Source organism: Phycodurus eques, chromosome 3 (assembly GCF_024500275.1).
Source record: "Phycodurus eques isolate BA_2022a chromosome 3, UOR_Pequ_1.1, whole genome shotgun sequence".
Taxonomy (NCBI): domain Eukaryota; kingdom Metazoa; phylum Chordata; class Actinopteri; order Syngnathiformes; family Syngnathidae; genus Phycodurus; species Phycodurus eques.
This window is the reverse complement of record NC_084527.1, coordinates 11,588,677-11,608,013: the sequence shown is the minus strand read 5'-3', so window position 1 is coordinate 11,608,013 and position 19,337 is coordinate 11,588,677. Positions and strand designations below refer to the sequence as shown.

General features: G+C 39.9%; 1 protein-coding gene across 1 annotated transcript in view; it reads left to right on the top strand.

Moving 5' to 3' along the window:
• The first annotated feature begins 4,169 nt into the window (after positions 1 to 4,169).
• The window catches only part of ikbkb (inhibitor of nuclear factor kappa B kinase subunit beta), a 70,915-nt gene continuing 55,747 nt past the window's right edge, over positions 4,170 to 19,337 (top strand). The window contains exons 1-5 of the mRNA XM_061672056.1: positions 4,170 to 4,285; positions 6,246 to 6,383; positions 12,086 to 12,180; positions 16,486 to 16,606; positions 17,171 to 17,240. Coding sequence (XP_061528040.1) covers positions 6,279 to 6,383; positions 12,086 to 12,180; positions 16,486 to 16,606; positions 17,171 to 17,240 — 391 coding nt within the window. The 5' untranslated portion in view covers positions 4,170 to 4,285; positions 6,246 to 6,278. The remainder of the gene's footprint in view (positions 4,286 to 6,245; positions 6,384 to 12,085; positions 12,181 to 16,485; positions 16,607 to 17,170; positions 17,241 to 19,337) is intronic.

The window sequence follows — 19,337 nt, the reverse complement described above, 5'->3', positions numbered from 1 at the left end:
AGTCATCTGAGATAGGCTCCAGCTCACATGTGTCCCTAATTCGAAAAAATTGTGCAGTGGAAAACGGATGGATGGATTATCCCCACAGTGAAATTAGAGTGCAGTACAGGGTAAAGCGGCACACAGCAGATTGTTAAAAAAAAGAATAAAAATATGTAAGAAAAACACTACACAGTGTGTGCCAAAAGTCACCATATACTTCCTTTTTTCTATTTTGTTTCAGGTATTATTTGGAATGGCAAATTTCTCAAAGCAATATCTGTTCTTAATAAACCACATGGGAGAAGGCCGGCTAACAGCACCAGTGATAAAAACACTGAACTCCTAGAGCAGGCGTTCGCGCAAAGCCAGGGAAAGTCTATCCGGAGGGCTGTACTGGAACTCAATATCAACAAATGCTCTGTAGATGAGGGTGGTCCTCTGATGGCGGTGGGGCGAAAGGCGTTTAAAGCTTTCACTTCTGCTCCTGGGTGATAATGAGCACAATTCGTCATGGAGAGGGTGAGAGGATTTGTTCAAAATGGCTCTAATTTCGTCCTTCATCCTCCTCTCAGTCACGGTCTCTACGTTATCCAGCTCTAGTCCAACCACAGAGTGTGCTTTCCTTACCGCCTTAATGAGCTTGCTAACCTCATTCTAGGCAGAATACTGTAGAATGGTATGCATTTTGAATTGGACTGTCCAGGTGTACCTAATGCAGGAGTACTGTATGTAAAATGAATTGTTACGTACTGTCATTAGTGTTGCCTGTTAGAGGATCAACACATGGCTTTCTTATCCTAAAATGCATTATAATGTTATGATTAGTCACTGATGGTGTAGTGGTACACTCACCTGACTTTAGTGGGGGCAGCGTGGGTTCAATTCCCACTCAGTGATGGTGTGAATGTGATTGCGGATGGTTGTCTGTGTCTATATGTACCCTGTGACTGACTGGCGACCAGTTCAGGGTGTAGTCTGCCTTTTGCCCCAAGTCGGCTGGGATAGGCTCCTGTGCCCCGTGACCCTAACCAGGATAAGCGGTATTGAAAATGGATGGATGGATGTTATGATTCATTTTCCATCTGTCTGTGACCTCTGGTGCTTTGCTAAGCTTGTTGTTCTTCTCGACTCTATGCCAGTCTGATGAACCCACTTAACACCAGGAGTTATTTGTCACAACCACAATCTCTTTTTTTTATGCAATCCTCTTCTTCCTGAGGAAATCTGCCTCCAGAATGGCCCACATGTTTGAGTATAAATTGGTGCTGTGTTGATAAATGTTCTTTGTTTACTGTCAGTTAACTATATAAAATGTCCATATAAACTAACTGTGATGGGCGGAGGTTGTTTGTTTCCATCTGTATTCTATTAGCACTCCCTCTTCGTGATGAGCATCTAGACAAATATTACATTTCCTCTGCACGATACCAGATGGAAGTTATGTAGGATTTCATGCTCAGGCACCGAAACAGATAGCAGGCTTATCTTTTTGGAGTTATTTCACATGAACTAATAGAGTGCAGTTCAACATTATCTGCTGCCCAGATGCTGTGGTGCTATAAAGGCTGTGGTGGTTGTGTTGCTGTGCATTGTCTTCATGTCTGTGGTTCCATGAAGTTCAACAAGTCACAGATTGATTCGAGTATTCATTTACTCTACATTAATACTGTACATCCATGAACGGTCATTACATTCAGTTCTTTACATTGAGGCCCACTGTACTGCTTTATCACTACAGCGTACATTGAAGATTGTCTAAAATTTTGAAAAGCTGCAAATAATCAAAGAACTAGAACTCTGACACAAATGTTCAACGTGAGGTGATCATTGACTACATACCAACAGGACCTATGCTGGATCAAATATCATGAAAATGAATGAACATCTTTCACTGTCACAGAGAAATTATTCAATTGTGAGATATGGGACCTCAGTTACATGAACAATTTTGTGTCAGAGATGAGACTTGATTAATGTTTAAGACTGAACATTGGGTCATGAAAACCACATACCGACTTGACTCACCCTACTGTATATTCGACATTGTGGGGAAGATAAAAATCGTGAAAGTAGTAAAAATGAACTTGATTTGATGTCTGACTTCTCATGTCGGATATCATTCAAAATGACTAATTGTGTGTGTGTGTGACTTTCGCTTGTGGTGTACATTATGCAGTCACTGTCTGCATGACATCATTTTTGCATATAACAACCGTTGGTTGTTTCAACTCAATTTTTTTTCAAGAAAGTCTGGCGACTACATCAGACTGGCATCCATATTCACATCAACATATTTATTTCAATATTTATGATGATGAAAAGGTTTTTTTGCATCAGACTGGGGTTTAACAACTTCAAAAACAGCATGCAATATGTTGAAAAATCTCATTTGTTATTGTTTATACTGAATCTAAAAACTAATTGTCAGCGCAATTTTATAATGCTGTGCGATTGATTGGTTACCCGTCCAGTCAATCTTAAGGGACATACAGACAAATAACCATTCACACTCACATTTACACCTATGGACAATTTAGAACAGTCCAGGCCCTGGGGCCAGATCTGACCAGCCACATCATTTATTTTGGCCACCTAAAGCAAATCTAGTGCATCTATTTTATGTTGCTTTCTAAATGGATTTGTTCTTTTCATTTCAGAAAAAAAATATATTTAAGAAAATTTAAAAAAATTTTTCACTTCTTCTTCTTACAAGATATAAAAATCTTTTCACCAAATCTCCTAACATACAGTAAATTGAACGACAGTTGCATGCCCAAACTTTCTATGGCTTCTGATTATATTCAATTTGTTTTTAACATTCTACAGGGTGTCCCAAAAGTCCATATACACTTCTTTTTTTTCTATTTCGCTTCAGGTATCATCTGAACCAATGTGAGGCCATCAGCATTTGACAGCTTAGGCCACAGGTGTCAAACTCAAGACCCAGAGGTCACACGCGACCCGCCACATCATTTTATGTAGCCCACGAAAGCAAAGAAATTGTGTCAATTTCCATCATTCTTGCTAAAATCTGCAGCATTGTATTTGCTACCAAGCACCTTTTACAGGAACTTGAACAAAACAGGTATCCTTGACTTCTGATTTCAAAACTAGTTATCCATCAGTTTGTTGTGTACGTGTATTATTTTGATGAGGCGATGAAACATTTTTGTGGTTTCACGGTTATAACGGCCCTCTGAGGGAAACCGTACCAACAATATGGCCCGCGGCAAAAATGACTTTGACACCCCTGTCTTAGTCTTTGTAGTTTTTATAAGCATATTAATCCCAATTGACATTGGATCAGCGTTCCAGAATTGCTGCGTGGCAAGACGTTTTTCTGTCTCAGACTGCAGTTCAGCAGCGGTTTGAAAAGTTTGATGGCCGTCACACTGCTCCAACACATAGTACTATTTACGCTATCCAAGGCAAGTTTTTCGAAACAGGATCTGTCCTTGATAAACCACACCACCAGGCCTGCAACTAGCCCCACTGATTAAAACACCGACCCCCTTGAGCAGGCGTTTGCGCAAAGCCAGGGAAAGTCTGCACTGGACTGAACTGCAGTCTGGGACAGAAAAACCTCTTACCAAGCAACAATTTTCCTCAAATGTCTATTGGTGAGCCATGGTCGAGGGAATCATATGGTATCAAAAACTGAAAAGCCTAAACTGTCAAATGCTGCTGGACTCTCATTTGTCCAAATAATACCTGAAACAAAATGAAAAAAGAAAGTGTATGTGTTTGTGACCCCGTATAACAAACAATTGCATGTGTATGTGTTCACGGTGTTGGGTTAAATGCAGAGAACATATTTCATGTGCATGCATGCATGTTCATGACAATAAAAGGTGCTTCTTCTTCTTCTTGTTTGTTTGTTTGTTTTACAGTCATAACATTCCTCTGGGGGAAATCACAACTATTAATCCACGCAAGCAGATGAGAACATGCAAACTCCACACCGGAAGAGAGTCAACCCCAGAACCTCAGAACCGCAAGGCAGACGTACGACATACATGGCACTGTGCTGCCCTCAGTTCTATAAATAATATACTGTACTTCTATTGGCATATTTGGAGTATATATTGGTAAAACATCATCTTTCACAACATTGACAGACAACAGTCATCTCAAACAGGTCACGTGACTTCCCCCCATGTGGGCGGAGCCTGCAGGTTTACAGGAAACCTCGCAATCAGGAAGTGTAACTTTCAAGTGGAGAGTTTTCAGAGCTCTAACTAACTTAGACTAAAACTGTGGACTTTTACTCGTTTAATAGTCTCCGGCGACTATCAGATAACAGGTAGGCGTCGTGTTTCATCGACAATAATTTTGATTGTGTGCACGAAACGGGACGAGAATTTTAGTGATACATTGTACTGTAATACAGTAACAACATACATTTCTGGCCGATTCACATGCTGTTACATACTTGTTATCATAGTTTAAAATGATGAAAGGTGCATGCAAAGTTCATTTATAAACATTTTGTGTCAGTTCTGACCTGTACTTTACTTATTGTAGAGCTGGACATTCACCGGCCAATTCATTAGGTACACTTCCACACTCTTAATAGCATTCAGTTCAAGATCTCTTTGAAACATTCTGCCCTTACAAAAGTAATATTAGTAAATAATGCTCACTTTTGAGTAACACTGTTAACGTAACATGTTTTTTTGTGGTTGTAGTTTACATTGAAAGCTGTTTGTAATTTTTTGGGGAAGCATACATATATCTACAATAAAGGTAAAAAAAACAAAAAATAAACAGACAGTGCTCAGTTCCATCGTAACTGCAAACTATAGCTAAGACAGGCACAGTAATAAGCATATTGTTACATTAATTGAATTGAGTATTAATTTATTAGCTTTATAATTTAATCGTTAATTAGGTAGAAGTAATTAGTATGTATGCTGTCGGCTGAAAAGATATATAAAAGTGATATGTAAATTAATAATTACTAATACTATGTCTGGTTTAATAATGCAGCCATTTTGAGAGGCACTGGTTTGCAGAGTTGCTGTCATTGCAAACTGGACATCATCACAATCAGCCGATTTGACAATGGGAATGTCATTCACTTTACTCGTCTATACACATACAGTATAACCACTGGAAATATTTGCTTGCGGTTATTGCTGCCAAAAGAGGCTCAACCAATTATTAAATCCTAAAGTTTGCATACATTTTCCACCCTGCACTGTTGAAGTCTGCATATTTTGTGCAATAAAAACAGTGGTGCTTTGAGATACAAATTTAATTTGTTCTGTGACCACACTCAGAACACTCATATCTCAAAGTATCTTTCCCCATTGAAATTAATAGAAATGCCAATAATCTGTTCCGGCCTTCCGCCCCCCCTAAAAAAAAAATACAAATAAAAATTGTTTAAGTGTATTTTCAATGACGAAAAAATAGCACATACTATTGTACATTATAAAAAACATGCATACATACATGGAGACAGAGGAGATGTCATAACTCCTCAGCACTGACATTAGGAATTCTTTGCGGAGGATAAAGACTATATGCCCATGAGTATTGTTATATTAGGTGTCTACATGTCTTGCCCCACATTTGTGTTCAAATATCTTTTGCTTAAAGGGTTAAACTACACTGTAGAGATGCTATTTTTTCCCCATAATGTGTTGTCATTAGCATCACACTAGTGGACCTATAAGGAAGGCTAAGATATGTGGTTGTTTTCGATACACATGTAATTCTCTCAGTTTTATATTTAATTTGACAGTAAACGTCAACTGAGAGTACAGTAAACAGCTTAAAGCCACATTTTTGAAGAATTGCTCACTAATTCTACATGCCAAACAGCTGCTTTTTGTGACATGAGTTGAGTTCACTGCCACCATATAGCACTCATATTTCAAGTTTGTGCTCGCAAGTCAAAGCAACAAAATCATCTGAACAATTGCTCACAAGTCAAGTCACTCATATCTCAAGGCACCTCTATAATTATTTGTATGGTAACTAGTTTAGGAAGACTGTGTTTTGTCTATTTATATGACTTAGCGATAAATCAAAACATATTTTATGACCAACTTGTGCAGAATCCAGGGAATTACAAAGGGTTCACATACTTTATTATTTTATTTTTTTACAACCGTATGTACAGTACATACAGTATATGTACTTGAGTGACATTTAGAGCTGATTTGTTACCGTAACATCTCCAGCAGCAGGATTACACATTAACCTGTATTGCCACAATCCAGCAGCCTCGGTATAAATGCTTAATTTCCCTGCAGGTGTGGCCAATTGCTGGAGTCCTGATAGAGACCATGAACCGTGTCCCCCTTCATCAGCCACAGAGCTGTGGGCCCTGGGAGCTGAAGGAACGCCTGGGGACCGGAGGCTTTGGGAATGTCACTAGATGGCAAAATAAGGTTTGCATTGTTGGGGCATCTCACCATCTCCGCTCACACATGTTGCTGTAAAAATGCCACATTAGGTACACTTGCACAGTCTAATGACATGCAACAGAAGAGCAACCTTTCAGCATTAATGGTGCCTTCACAGATGTGCAAGTTACACATGCCATGGGCACTAACACAACCTCATGCCATCACAGATGCTGTTTTTTTTAACGTTGCGCTGATAATAATCCAGATGGTCCGTTTCCTTTTTGGCCCAGGAGGACACGACGTTCAGGATTTCCAAAAACAATTTTAAATGTGGGCTCGTCAGACCACAGCACACTTTTCCACTTAGCGTCAGTCCATCTCAGATGAGCTTGGGCCAGGAGAAGCCGGTGGCGTTTGTGGGTGTCATTGATATATGGTTTTGGCTTTGCAAGGTAGAGTTTTAACTCGTATTTGTAGCTGTAGCAACAAAGTGCGTCAACTGCCAGTGTTTCTGAGCCCACGTGGCAATTTCCTTTACACAGTGATACCAGTTTGTAATGCAGTGCCCCCTGAGGGATGGAAGGTCACGGGCATTCAATGGTGGTTTTCGGCCTGGCCGCTTTCTTGTAAAGGATTTCTCCAGATTCTTTTAATCTTTTGAATATATCATAAACCGTAGATGATTAAATACCTAAATTCCTCGCATTTTTTTACGTTGAGAAATGTTGTTCTTAAACTGTTGGACTATTTGCTCACGCAGCTCACAAAGTGGTGAACCTCGCCAGATCCTTGCTTGTGAACAACTCAGCCTTTCGGGGATGCTCCTTTTATACCCAATCATGTTACTCATCTGTGGAATGTTCCAAACAGGTTTTTTGTGCATTCCTCAACTTTCCCAGTCTTCTGTTACCCCAGTCCCAACTTTTTTGTAACAATATCCATTTGCACAAATTTCTTTGTAATCATTTTCAACATTAAATATCTTGTCTTTGTAGTGTATTCAATTGAAGATAGGTTGAAAAGGATTTGCAAATCATTGTATTCTGTTTTTACTATGATGTCCCAACTTCATTGGAATTTGGGGTTTGTAAATCCACAACTAACAGTGCGTCTGGATCCAGGAAAAAAGAATATCCAGTAACAATTATAAAGCCCAACACATTAAATTACAACATCATCTGATGAGATTTGACAAACGGGACTTTTCATGTTAAAGTTTCCAAATGTGCAACCTGGATAAAATCAGGATGAGACTTTGGTTTGACTTACACAGCTTCTGATTGGGGATGCATCAATGCTGTACGTCTGGACTTGTAAAATTGCTCTGATACTGTGAAACCGATACCACTTCACCAGGATGACATATACAGTACCTTACAGGTACATGTGAGCCACATCAGCCGTGTGGAGATACTTTAAGGACACGGATGACAGCAGTTTTTGGCGACTGCAAATTATGCGCCACAAAATGTTTGATGAACTCTGCTCAGGTGGCAAAGCACCGAGTTTCGCGAGCCCCATCAGCCACACTGATCTACGCTGCTCGGTTCTATTCGAACCAGCTGCGACAGTGGCGACGTGTTATGGAGAAGTAAGCAGTGGTGTAATAAAGTATCGCTACAGTTCTGCTGTCACAGTTTTATTTTATAACTTGTAGGATTCTCAAGAAGCAATCTTATATTTCTTTTCGCTCACTTTATTTTGCAGTTAGAACACAGAGGTAACATGGCATCCTATGTTTTTATCCACCATACTCTTGGTTCTTCTACTTATGCTATTTACTCTTCTCCTTTTACATTGTGCTCCCTAGTGTTTGGACTGAGACACAACATACTGTAACTGAAACGTCTTGTGTTACAGGCTATATGTAAGTGAAATCTGTGGCAAGACTGTTAGAAAAACATGTAGTTGGATGTTAAAATGTCAGTAATGACACATGGTTACTCTAAAAAGTGTTATACTGTTTTTGAGTGAAACCTATGCGATGTTCAAGAAAAGTTTGTTTTGTGTTTTTGAACAACATTTGATCAAAATAAAACACATTTTCACCAAAATTGCAAGGCGTAACAGCATTATCCAGTACTCAGCATTGGTGAGTACTCAAATGTAAGTACGTGTATTCGTACTTGTTCTGACAAAAGTGTTGTTGGTGAACTTGCTGAATGTTTTTCAATCATTTCCTAAATCATATCTAATTCGACCCATTGACACTGTCAATATTAGAAAAAGCTTTTATTATGATGCAATGCAGTTAAATTAACTACAACAACAATAATAAACATTGTTACATTAATACCTGACAGTGTAAATCAAAACTGGACAATACAATCTTTGTAAGAGAAGATTGTGGATGGACCGCTTTTATTGGAGTCCCACTATTAGATTGTGTAGTTGTACCTGATGTTGTGGTCAGGGACCATACACACTTTCATTCTCTTTTTATGCTATAATTATTCATTGAGCCGACAGTTAGTGTATATTGTCCAATAAAGCATAATCTGGATTCAGACGGGAGTTTCCTGGCATTGTCCTGGTGCTTCCTAGTAAATTTGGTTGCGCTGCTTACAAGAAAACTTTGACCTTTTTTTCACATCCCTAGTTAATTTAAAAAAACAAACTGTTTATATTTGTGCTTAGCTCCTAAGGAAAGGAGATTTGTTTCAGTAAATACTTTGACATCACACCGAAGAAGTGTTTCTCTTCTGGAGGATGTAATCTGATAGAACTCAGAATAGTGACATCACTCCTAGTCATAGGGTGAGCGCATTATGGGATGTAGAGTATGGAAGTATGAGCACACTCTTAGCGAACCTTCCTCTTCCTCTCTTTATGACTGTGCTTTGCTTGTGCTAGTCACTCTCAGGTGTGTAATATGTTGAGCACATTACATGATAAGAGCTTTTCTTACTTTAAACAGTTTGTACGGTATCTACTGTAAATATTTAAAAACAGACTGAGGAATAACTCGGTACAAAATAGCAAAGAATTTCAGTACTAGTGCTCTTTGTTTTGCTGGAAATGTGACTACTAACCATGTTTGAAAAGAATTACAGAGGTGTATTGAGGTACGAGTAACCAGATACGAGTTGTCTTTCGGATGATTTTTTTTTGCTTGGATTGTATTGTGGGCGCCGACAATGTGGACGACTGGTTAGCACATCTGCCTCACAGTTCTGGGGACCGAGGTTCAAATCCCGGCCCTGCCTGTGTGGAGTTTGCATGTTCTCCCCGTGCCTCAGTGGGTTTTCTCCGGGCACTCCTGTTTCCTCCCACATCCCAAAAACATGTAAGTTGATTGAAGACTCGAAATTGCCCTGCGATTGGCTGGCGACCGGTTCAGTTTATACCCCGCCTCCCGCCCGAAGATTGCTGGGATAGGCTCCAGCAGCCCGGGACCCTATTGAGGATAAGCGCTAAAGAAAATAGATGGATGTATTGTGGACGTGAACTCAAAATCACTGCAGAACAAGCAACAGTTCGGCAGTGAACAATTATTCAAAAAGAGAGGCTTCAAGCTGTTTAATGCCACTCCTAGTTCAAGTTTACTGTCAAATGAAAGATAAACCAGATAATTACTTGATGTGTATTTAAAACAACCACATAGCTTTACCACAATATTGCCGCTCCGAGTTGAAGTTTACTTAGTTTTACCGAGTTAGTTTAACCCTAATGAGGAAAAGAACAAAAGAAAATAGATGCCGGGATGGAAATTATAATAATCAGAATCAGAATTATCTTTCACAATGCTATCAGAGGTATTTTTGAAAAGTTAACACATAAAACCTTCAATAATCTGAACCTCCTTTTATAGAGAAAAAATGTAGGGACAAGAAAAACTGTTGTGGTATTATAGGACCAGCTAAATTTCATCATATAGTACTTGTTGCAATTCTTCAAATGTTTTTCAACTGATGTAATTAGTCACTGTTAAGTCCTTTTAAACATAATCTGTAACATTGCCAAAGCTGATCATTAAATCTGTTGTCAGTTCGATATTATGTAATCACAATGAAAGAAGTAAGTGTGGTCACTTACAGAAGTGCTGCCACACCTCACGATGTTAAAAAAAAAAAGGGCTGGCAGAAGCAGAACATTGAGTACCTGTGGAGGGCACCGCTGATGATTAAACTTCCTTCTTCCTGTATGGATGACAATGCTGCGTTATTGTTAGGACACAGATCACGTTACGGGAAGCAGTTTAACCTTGATGATGCCGTGAGAAGCAGGGAATGAGTGATGTACACTTGTATTGCTCATCACTTCTTTGACGGATTGTACAACCTCAATTTCAATGAAGTTGGGACGTTATGTTAAACATAAATAAAAACAGAATACAATGATTTGCAAATCATGTTCAACCTATATTTAATTGAATACACTACAAAGACAAGATATTTAATGTTCAAACTGATAAACTTTATTCTTTTTAGCAAATAATCATTAACTTAGAATTTTATGGCTGAACATGTTCCACAAAAGCTGGGACAGGGTCATGTTTACCACTGTGTTACATCACCTTTTCTTTTAACAACAGTCAATAAACGTTTGGGAACTGAGGACACTAATTGTTGAAGCTTTGTAGGTGGGATTCTTTCCCGTTCTTGCTTGATGTACAGCTTCAGCTGTTCAACAGTTCGGGGTCTCCGTTGTCGTATTTTACGCTTCATAATGCGCCACGCATTTTCAATGGGAGACAGGTCTGGACTGGAGGTAGGCCAGTCTAGTACCCTCACTCTTTTACTACAAAGCCACGCTGTTGTAACACATGCAGAATGTGGTTTGCATAGTAGAGTTTCAAGTTGCACTTACGGATGTAGCGCCGAACCGTATTGGTTTTCTGAAGTATTCCTGAGCCCATGTGGTGATATCCTTTACACATTGATGTCGGTTTTTGATGCAGTGCCGCCTGAGGGATAGAAGGTCACAGGCAATCAATGTTGGTTTTCGGCCTCGCCGCTTACATGCAGTGATTTATCCAGATTCTCTGAACTTTTTTGATGATATTATGGACCGCAGACGATGAAATCCCTAAATTCCTTGCAATTGTACATTGAGGAACATAGTCCACCCGGATTATCGGTAGAAAATGGATGGATGGATGGATGGAACATTGTCCTTAAACTGTTTGACTATTTTCTCACGTACTTGTTCACAAAGAGGTGAACCTCACCCCATCTTTGCTTGTGAATGACTGAGCAATTCAGGGAAACTCCTTTTATACCCAATCATGGCACCCACCTGTTCCCAATTAGCCTGTTCACCTGTGGGATGTTCCAAACAGGTGTTTGATGATCATTCCTCAACTTTCTCAGTCTTTTTTGCCACCTGTCCCAGCTTTTTTGGAACGTGTTGCAACCATAAAATTCTAAGTTAATGATTATTTGCTAAAAACAATCAAGTTTATCAGTTTGAACATTAAATAGCTTGTCTTTGTAGTGTATTCAATTAAATATAGGTTGAACATGATTTGCAAATCATTGTATTCTGTTTTTATTTATGTTTAACACAACGTCCCAACTTCATTGGTGTTGTAAACTACATGGAAATAGTATGTTATTGGTTCTCTGCCGGCAATCACATTCATCTGATATAAATAATAAATCACCTCAAAATTATCTTGCCTTCCCTCTTCTGTTATTAATAATATATAATTCAAATCAGTTTTATAGGTTAGCCTTTTATTTTTTGCAAGCGTCCTGCCAGTTTTCCTTTAATAATCGTATATTTTCACTGTGTGTTTGCAGGATACAGAGGAGCAGATTGCTATCAAACAGTGCTGCCAGGAGCTGAGTGAGCGAAACAAAGAGAGATGGTGTCTGGAAATCCAGATCATGAAGAGGTCAGTTTCATTCGGTGTCAAAGTTACTACATGAGAAACAGTGGTGCCTTGACATACGAGTGACCCAACTTACTCACATTTCAAGATAAGAACTGTCTTTTGGGTGTTTTTTAACTTGCGAGCAAAATTTGAGATACATGCACTTAATGGTTGCAGTGAGCTCAACTCAACTCACTTCACAACAAGCAGCAGTTTGGCAATTTTTCAAAAAAAAGCCTTCGAGTTCAAAGTTTACTGTCAAACTAAACATAAATCAAAGATAATTAAACATTGTGTATTTAAAACAAACACATAGCTTTGCCTTACGAGAGTCTGTTTAGTTTAATGCTAACGAACAATGCAAAATGTCATAGACAGGCCAATGAATAGCAGAATAACACTTAAACAATGGATATTTGAACACAAATGGTGGAAGAACACATGTAGACATACAATACTGACATTCATATCATCTTAATCCTTTGTGAAAAATGCCTATTATTACTGCATCTTACTGACTCAGTTGTGAAACTCTTCTTTGTGTGCGTCTCTATGTCTGTATTATGCACACACCAGAAGGAGCAGCACAATGTTCATTGAATTGAAGCAAAAAAATGTGCCAAAAACGATTTAATTCTTTCAATTATTTTTAATTATGCCATTACTATATGTTTTTTTTCGGGTTGCGGTCTGGACTGTACAGTTCTTCCAGTCTAACATGGCTGTGCACCAGTGCACAAAGCAAGGTGGAAATGGACGAGAGAGTTTGCTGTAGATGAACTTGAAGGGCCTCCACGGAGTCCTGACCTCAACCTGATAAAACCCCTTTTGGATGAATTATAGTGCAGACTGAGAACCTCATAAGTGCGCTTCTGGAAGAATGGTTAAAAATTCCCGACACACACTCCTTAACATCGTTTTCAGAAGAGTTAAAGCTGTTATAGCTGTAAAGGATGGACCAACATCATATAAAAACCCTATTGATTAAGAAGGGGATGTAACTTCAGATCATATGTTGGTCAAGGCAGGTGAGCGAATACTTTTGGCAATATAGTGTATCTATTTTAGCGTTATAACACCGTCATACACTATTCATTAGCCCGTGTATGGAGTTTCCCATTATGCGTTAGCATAAAGTTAGCTGACTTTAAGGCAAAGTTACGTGGTTGTTTTAAATACAAAACGTGTGATTCTATTTTTGTAATGTGTAGTTTGACATTTAACTGCTGTTTGTTGCGAAGTGAGTTGATTTGCGTTCACTGCCACCATATAGTGCTTGTATTTAAAATTTTTCCTCACAAGCGAAAGCAAAAAAATCGGCGGAACAATTACACATATCTCGAAAAGAATCGTACGTTGGGTCATTTCTATCTTAAGGTACTACTGCAAATGCAAGTTTAAGGTATTTTGGCCCAGTCCCCCAACTGTCTCAATGAAATTTAGATCAGGAAGGCCCCTTCCAAATTTTCCAAGAGTTTTGTTCTTAGCCAGCCCGGATAATGGGCGGATAGCATTTGTTGGGTATTGTAGCTGTATGTTTTGGGTCTTTATCTTGTAGGAGGACCCATGACCCGCATCTGATACAAAGGTTTCTGACACTAGGGATCACATTTTGCTCCAGAATGACAGAATTATTTTGAGATTTCTTTGTACTCTGCACAGATTCAAGACACTCTGTCACTGATCCATTATAGCAGCCCCGACGTAACTGAGCCTCCTCCATGTTCATTTTTGTGTCTGTAAACACAGCTGATGTGACTTGCCAAAAGTGAATTTTTTTCTCATCTTTCCGAAGAGCATTCTCACAAAACTGTGGATTTTTCTTTCACGAATGGAAAGCTCCCAACAAATTTATTTGTGTGTAGCATTGTGTGTTACTTTTATTTCCATATTTCAAAAGATGTTAGTTTTAGGAATGCCATTCTAGCTTTACAAACTTGTCTTGCCTCTGGTGAAGAAATCAGGGATTTTCCTCTTTATTTTTACCATCCAATGTCTCAGTTTATTTGCCTTGAGCTGTGTTTGAATTAAAAAAGAAAAGAAAATACTTGACTTTGCTGTGACTCACTGCGACGCATTCCATGACATGTTTGACATTTGAGCGTTACACCCCCATCTGTTTTCTCAAAAACAAACCCTCTATCCTGAAATAGTAAGACTCGCATGGGGCATTTAAATTATAATAGGTTTGTGCGGAGGTGTAGGGTTATTTGTGGACTTTAGGTGGTTATTTCTGACAGAATACTGTGCCACCTCCTCACCGTGCTCCAATTTGGTGTCATCACATCCTCTTAGACTGTGAGCACGTCTTTTTAGGCATGAAAACATCCATCCATCCATTTTCTGAGCCGCTTCTCCTCACTAGGGTCGCGGGCGTGCTGGAGCCTATCCCAGCTGTCATCGGGCAGGAGGCGGGGTACACCCTGAACTGGTTGCCAGCCAATCGCAGGGCACATACAAACAGACAACCATTCGCACATCACATGCACACCTACGGGCAATTTTAGAGTCTCCAATTTATGCATGTTTTTGGGATGTGGGAGGAAAACCCACGCAGGCACAGGGAGAACATGCAAACTCCACACAGTCGGGGCCGGGGATTGAACCCGGGTCATCAGAACTGTGAGGCTGACGCTCTAACCAGTCGTTCACCATGCCGCGCATGAAAACATTTCAATTCAAAAGGTGTGTTGTTCTCAGACAACCACAGACCTCGTGAACCCACACTGTGACTTGTGGCACAAAAAGTGCCAGGGCAAGCTATTATATAATCACACCACAAACTTCTACATGCAAACATTCTGTAAAAACATGATCTTAATGGATTTTGGGGTTGAGATGTTCTTGGGTTCTGACATACTCTATTTTTAAGTGCCTGCTAATTTAGATTGTGTTCCTGTTCTTTAAGGTGCTTTTAAATTGAAATACACTGTGTCTTCTCCATGAGGTCATATAGTAGCTCCTGTGAGAGTATCCTGTCTTTATCTTTTGAACACGTGTTTTAAAAGTGTTCACTAATTTGACAAATGAATATGTCTGCTGCGTCTTATTATCGCAGCGTCTGCTGCTAATCTCGCTGTCACGCACTGATTACATGTTCCACATTATTGTGGCTGCAGTGTATCAACTTGGGTTTGTTATCTTGATGTTTCTCCTTTGCTTTTTTTGAGCGCAAGGCTTATTGCTTTCATTGCTTCCCAAGAGGGAGAGACCTCTGCGCTGGGAACTGCGGTGGCCTGTGGCCTGTGGTTTCGTCTCATGAGGTCCCCGGTTGCTGTGTATGCGGGTACTTTCTGCGCCGCTGCACTGGGGGCTCCATGCTGGTGCTCAGTGTCCGTGGCCCATGGTAGTGCCTTGGTCCAGAGGGTTCCTTGAGATAGTGTTTCCTCTCTTGGATGCTTCCTGTCCAGCCTCAGGTTTCTTAGGTCATTTAGGTATGGTATTTTTACTGGTATGTGTGTGAGCGTGTATGTTTCATGTCATTAAAGTTCTTTTCATCTGTATGTGTGTTCATGTCTGTGTCCCTGTGGACAAGTGCAAATAATCACAGTCCTCTTTGTATGCAATGGAGTAATTCCCCGCTCTCCTTCCACTTTGATAGTGTGTGTTGTATTATGTATCAAGGGATTCAAACAGACGTTAAAGTGTATTCTACAAGCTTTTATTCATAACTGCAGTCAACAACGACCCTTCCTGTCCCCTTGGCAATACTCGGGCATCAATGGCGTAAACATCATGTATCTGTCAAAGTCAGGCCTTCAAAATAAAAGCACGCCAGTTGTTGCGGCAAGCCGCTCTGTCTCCTCAAGCCAAAAAACACGTGATTAGAGACTAGTCGATGTCATCGACATCGGCATCACTGTGGACTAGTGAAGTTGACTAATCTGGACGAACCCCTACTCTCCAGTGCAAGATGCTTGAGGTGACTTTAATTGTTTTTCTTTACTGTGAGTCAGTGGTCTCTTTTTGGGTCCAGTATTGTTTGAGGTAAAGAGTGGCCCCACCCCAAGTCTGGTGCTGCTAAAGGTTTCTTCCTGTTAAAAGGGCGTTTTCCTCACCATTGTTGCCAAGTGATTACTCACGCGAGATTCATTGTGTGTCTTTAATACCATAATAAAGACGCCTGGGGGGGAAACATGCCCCATATGAAATGTTTCTTGTGATAACTTGTGTTGTGGTAAATAGAGATTAATTCGCTTAATGAGGGCTTCTCTGTCGCACTAGGCTATGTACTGATTTTATACTATATAGCTTGTTCTTGTCCCTGGCATTTATGAAACAATATAAAAGTTGAAAAATTCATGACTTCTGTCAAAACACACTCAGGTTGGATCACGTAAATGTGGTGGCAGCAAGGGAGGTTCCTGAGGGGATGCAAAAGCTTGTAGCCACCAATGACCTGCCACTGCTGGCCATGGAATACTGCCAAGGAGGGGATCTGAGAAAGGTAAAAAAAAAAAAAAAATATGACTACTGGTCATTGTACTATAATGATTAAGAGATACGCAGCATCGTGTCTCAATGTGTGTATTTGTCTGAGTTTCTGAGTTTGTGTCAGCGGATTTTGAACTTTTTTTGATATATCTGAAACCAGTGAGTATGCACCCTGAGGCTATGCAGATTATTTATACCAGACAAAACAAAATACCAGCCATCATAAACCACCAAGCCAATGAACAGCGAAAGAAAACGTTAGGCAAATTGTGGTTCAGTTTCATCCTCTTGGTCAGGTTTCCAGTAGTGGAGTGATTGACGTTTATCATTAAAAATGTCAAATAAAACCTTTGCTGATTTACCAGTTTGTTCCCGCTTTACCCAAAATGAAAATCAACAGCTTTGAGTCCATTACTGTGTTTCTGTGTTGGAATCGAAGCCTGTGCATGAATAAAATATACTTAAATGGATGGAAAATTCTCTAATGGCGATAAAATGAGGACATGTTCTAAATCATGAGGAGGACAGATTCATATGACATGGTCATGACTCTTCTCTGTGTCTCTTCCCTCCGCAGTATCTGAACCTCTTGGAGAACTGCTGTGGAATGCGCGAGGGCTCCGTTTTGATTCTATTGTGCGACATTTGTGAGTATCACCACAGCAGCCTCAAAGTGACTTTCGCGAAAAGTGTAACTATTGTTTGATTAATTATGCATCTGTGTGAGCTGGCAGGATGATTAGCTTCCTGTCGTTTGAAAACCGGGGCCCTTTTAACCTGTATCATGATGTCACCACCGATCCTCAACCATAGCGCTTAGTCACCATGGCGACAGCTCACACACAGGCAGAAGCATACGTCAGCCATCGGACAACGTCGTTGCTTTTGTAATGTACAAGCACTCAGTGCAACATGTGGAGTTGCTCTCCCGATGTATAAACTTGACCCAAGGCACATGTGGTCTGGCTCATTCATATATGTAGTAACGCACACACACAAACACCAATGCACATAGAATGGGCTTTCCTGTTACACTGATGGGCTTTTCCTGGTAAGGCGTGACCCCCTTACAACTTCGCAACAATATGATAATAAAGTAAGAATGCTTACACGGTCTGATTCTCATCGACAGCACACACACTACTCACTCTTTGACGCATGCATTTCGTGACATTCATGTTTCTGGTTTACAGTGTTTTTGATGCCAAGTGGATGCTTGTTTTAGCTAACCCCAAGTCGTCTCACACCGCAGCAGCAGGGAAAGACCAGACCATACATTGTGGGCACCCCATCATTAAATCACACATGCATTCGGGGTGTGCAGAACCAAAACATACTGGCTGGAAATTCCTTCCACTTAGGCTATTCTCTCATTTACCAAATTCAGGCTATGTCCACATGTACCTAATAAGGGTTGAACCGAATAGTCAACTAGTAGACGAGTCGACTTACTCCTCTGCATCAACATTTGAAGAGGACTAACGGCTGATGGCATGTTTTGGCATCTCGTTTTCCAATCTGCCAACTTATAGAGGACTTTAGATTCGCCCGTCTGCTGCCGTCGCCGGACTATAATGCTCTGTGTATTAGCGAAATGTCGGGCCAACAAGGCAACTCAGTCTTCATTTCATCTGGGCAAGTCTGAGAGTACAAACATAGGCAGGTTGTGAATGAGAATAGTGGTTAGCCTCGCTAAATTTGACGATTTCAATCAGCGCTCGTCTTAAAATATTCCTACCAGTGGAACCACATGACTGGCGGCATTAAGCAGCATTAAGTGAAGGTCCATCTTTGTCACCAAAATTATGTTATGTCCAATTTCAAAGTTATGCCCAATGATGTAGGAACAACAACGATGTGCCACATTCTGCATGTGTTACAACAGCGTGGCTTCGTAGTAAAAGAGTGCCAGACTGGCCTGTCAACACTTCACCCTGTCTCCCATTTAAATGTGTGGCCCATTATGAAGCACAAAATACGACATCAAGAACCTAGACTGTTGAGCAGTTGTACATCAAGCAAGAATGGGAAAGAATTCCACCTACAAAGCTTCAACAATTAGTGTCCTCAGTTACCAAACGCGTATTTAGTGTTGTTAAAAGGAAAGGTGATGTAACACAGTGGTAAACATGCCCCTGTCCCAGCTTTTTGGGAATGTGGTGAGGGCGTCAATTCCAAAATGAATTAATATTTGTAAAGTAAAACTAAGTTAATCAGTCTTAATATTAAATATCAAGTCTTTGTAGTATATTCAAGTGAATATAAGTTGAAAAGGATTTGCAAATCATTGTATTCTGTTTTTATGTTTTAAACAACGTCCCAACTTCATTGGAATTGGGGTTTGTATATGGCAAGCAGAGTTCGGGAAAATATTAACCCTGGAGCCAATTTTCTGAAACCCAAAATAGGCCTTAGTCTGATCAAAATATGAGTCAATTTCTTAGAAACTTGGTTCTCTGGAGGATACTTAGATAAAAGTTGTACAGTGGGTACGGAAAGTATTCAGACCCCCTTAAATTTGCTAAAATCATTACATTCATTTTTTTTCTCATTAATGTACACACAGCACCCCATATTGACAGAAAAAAACAGAATTGTTGAATTTTTTTTCAGATTTATTAAAAAAGAAAAACTGAAATATCACACAGCCATTAGTATTCAGACCCTTTGCTGTGACACTCATATTTAACTCAGGTGCTGTCCATTTCTTCTGATCATCCTTGAGATGGCTCTACACCTTCACT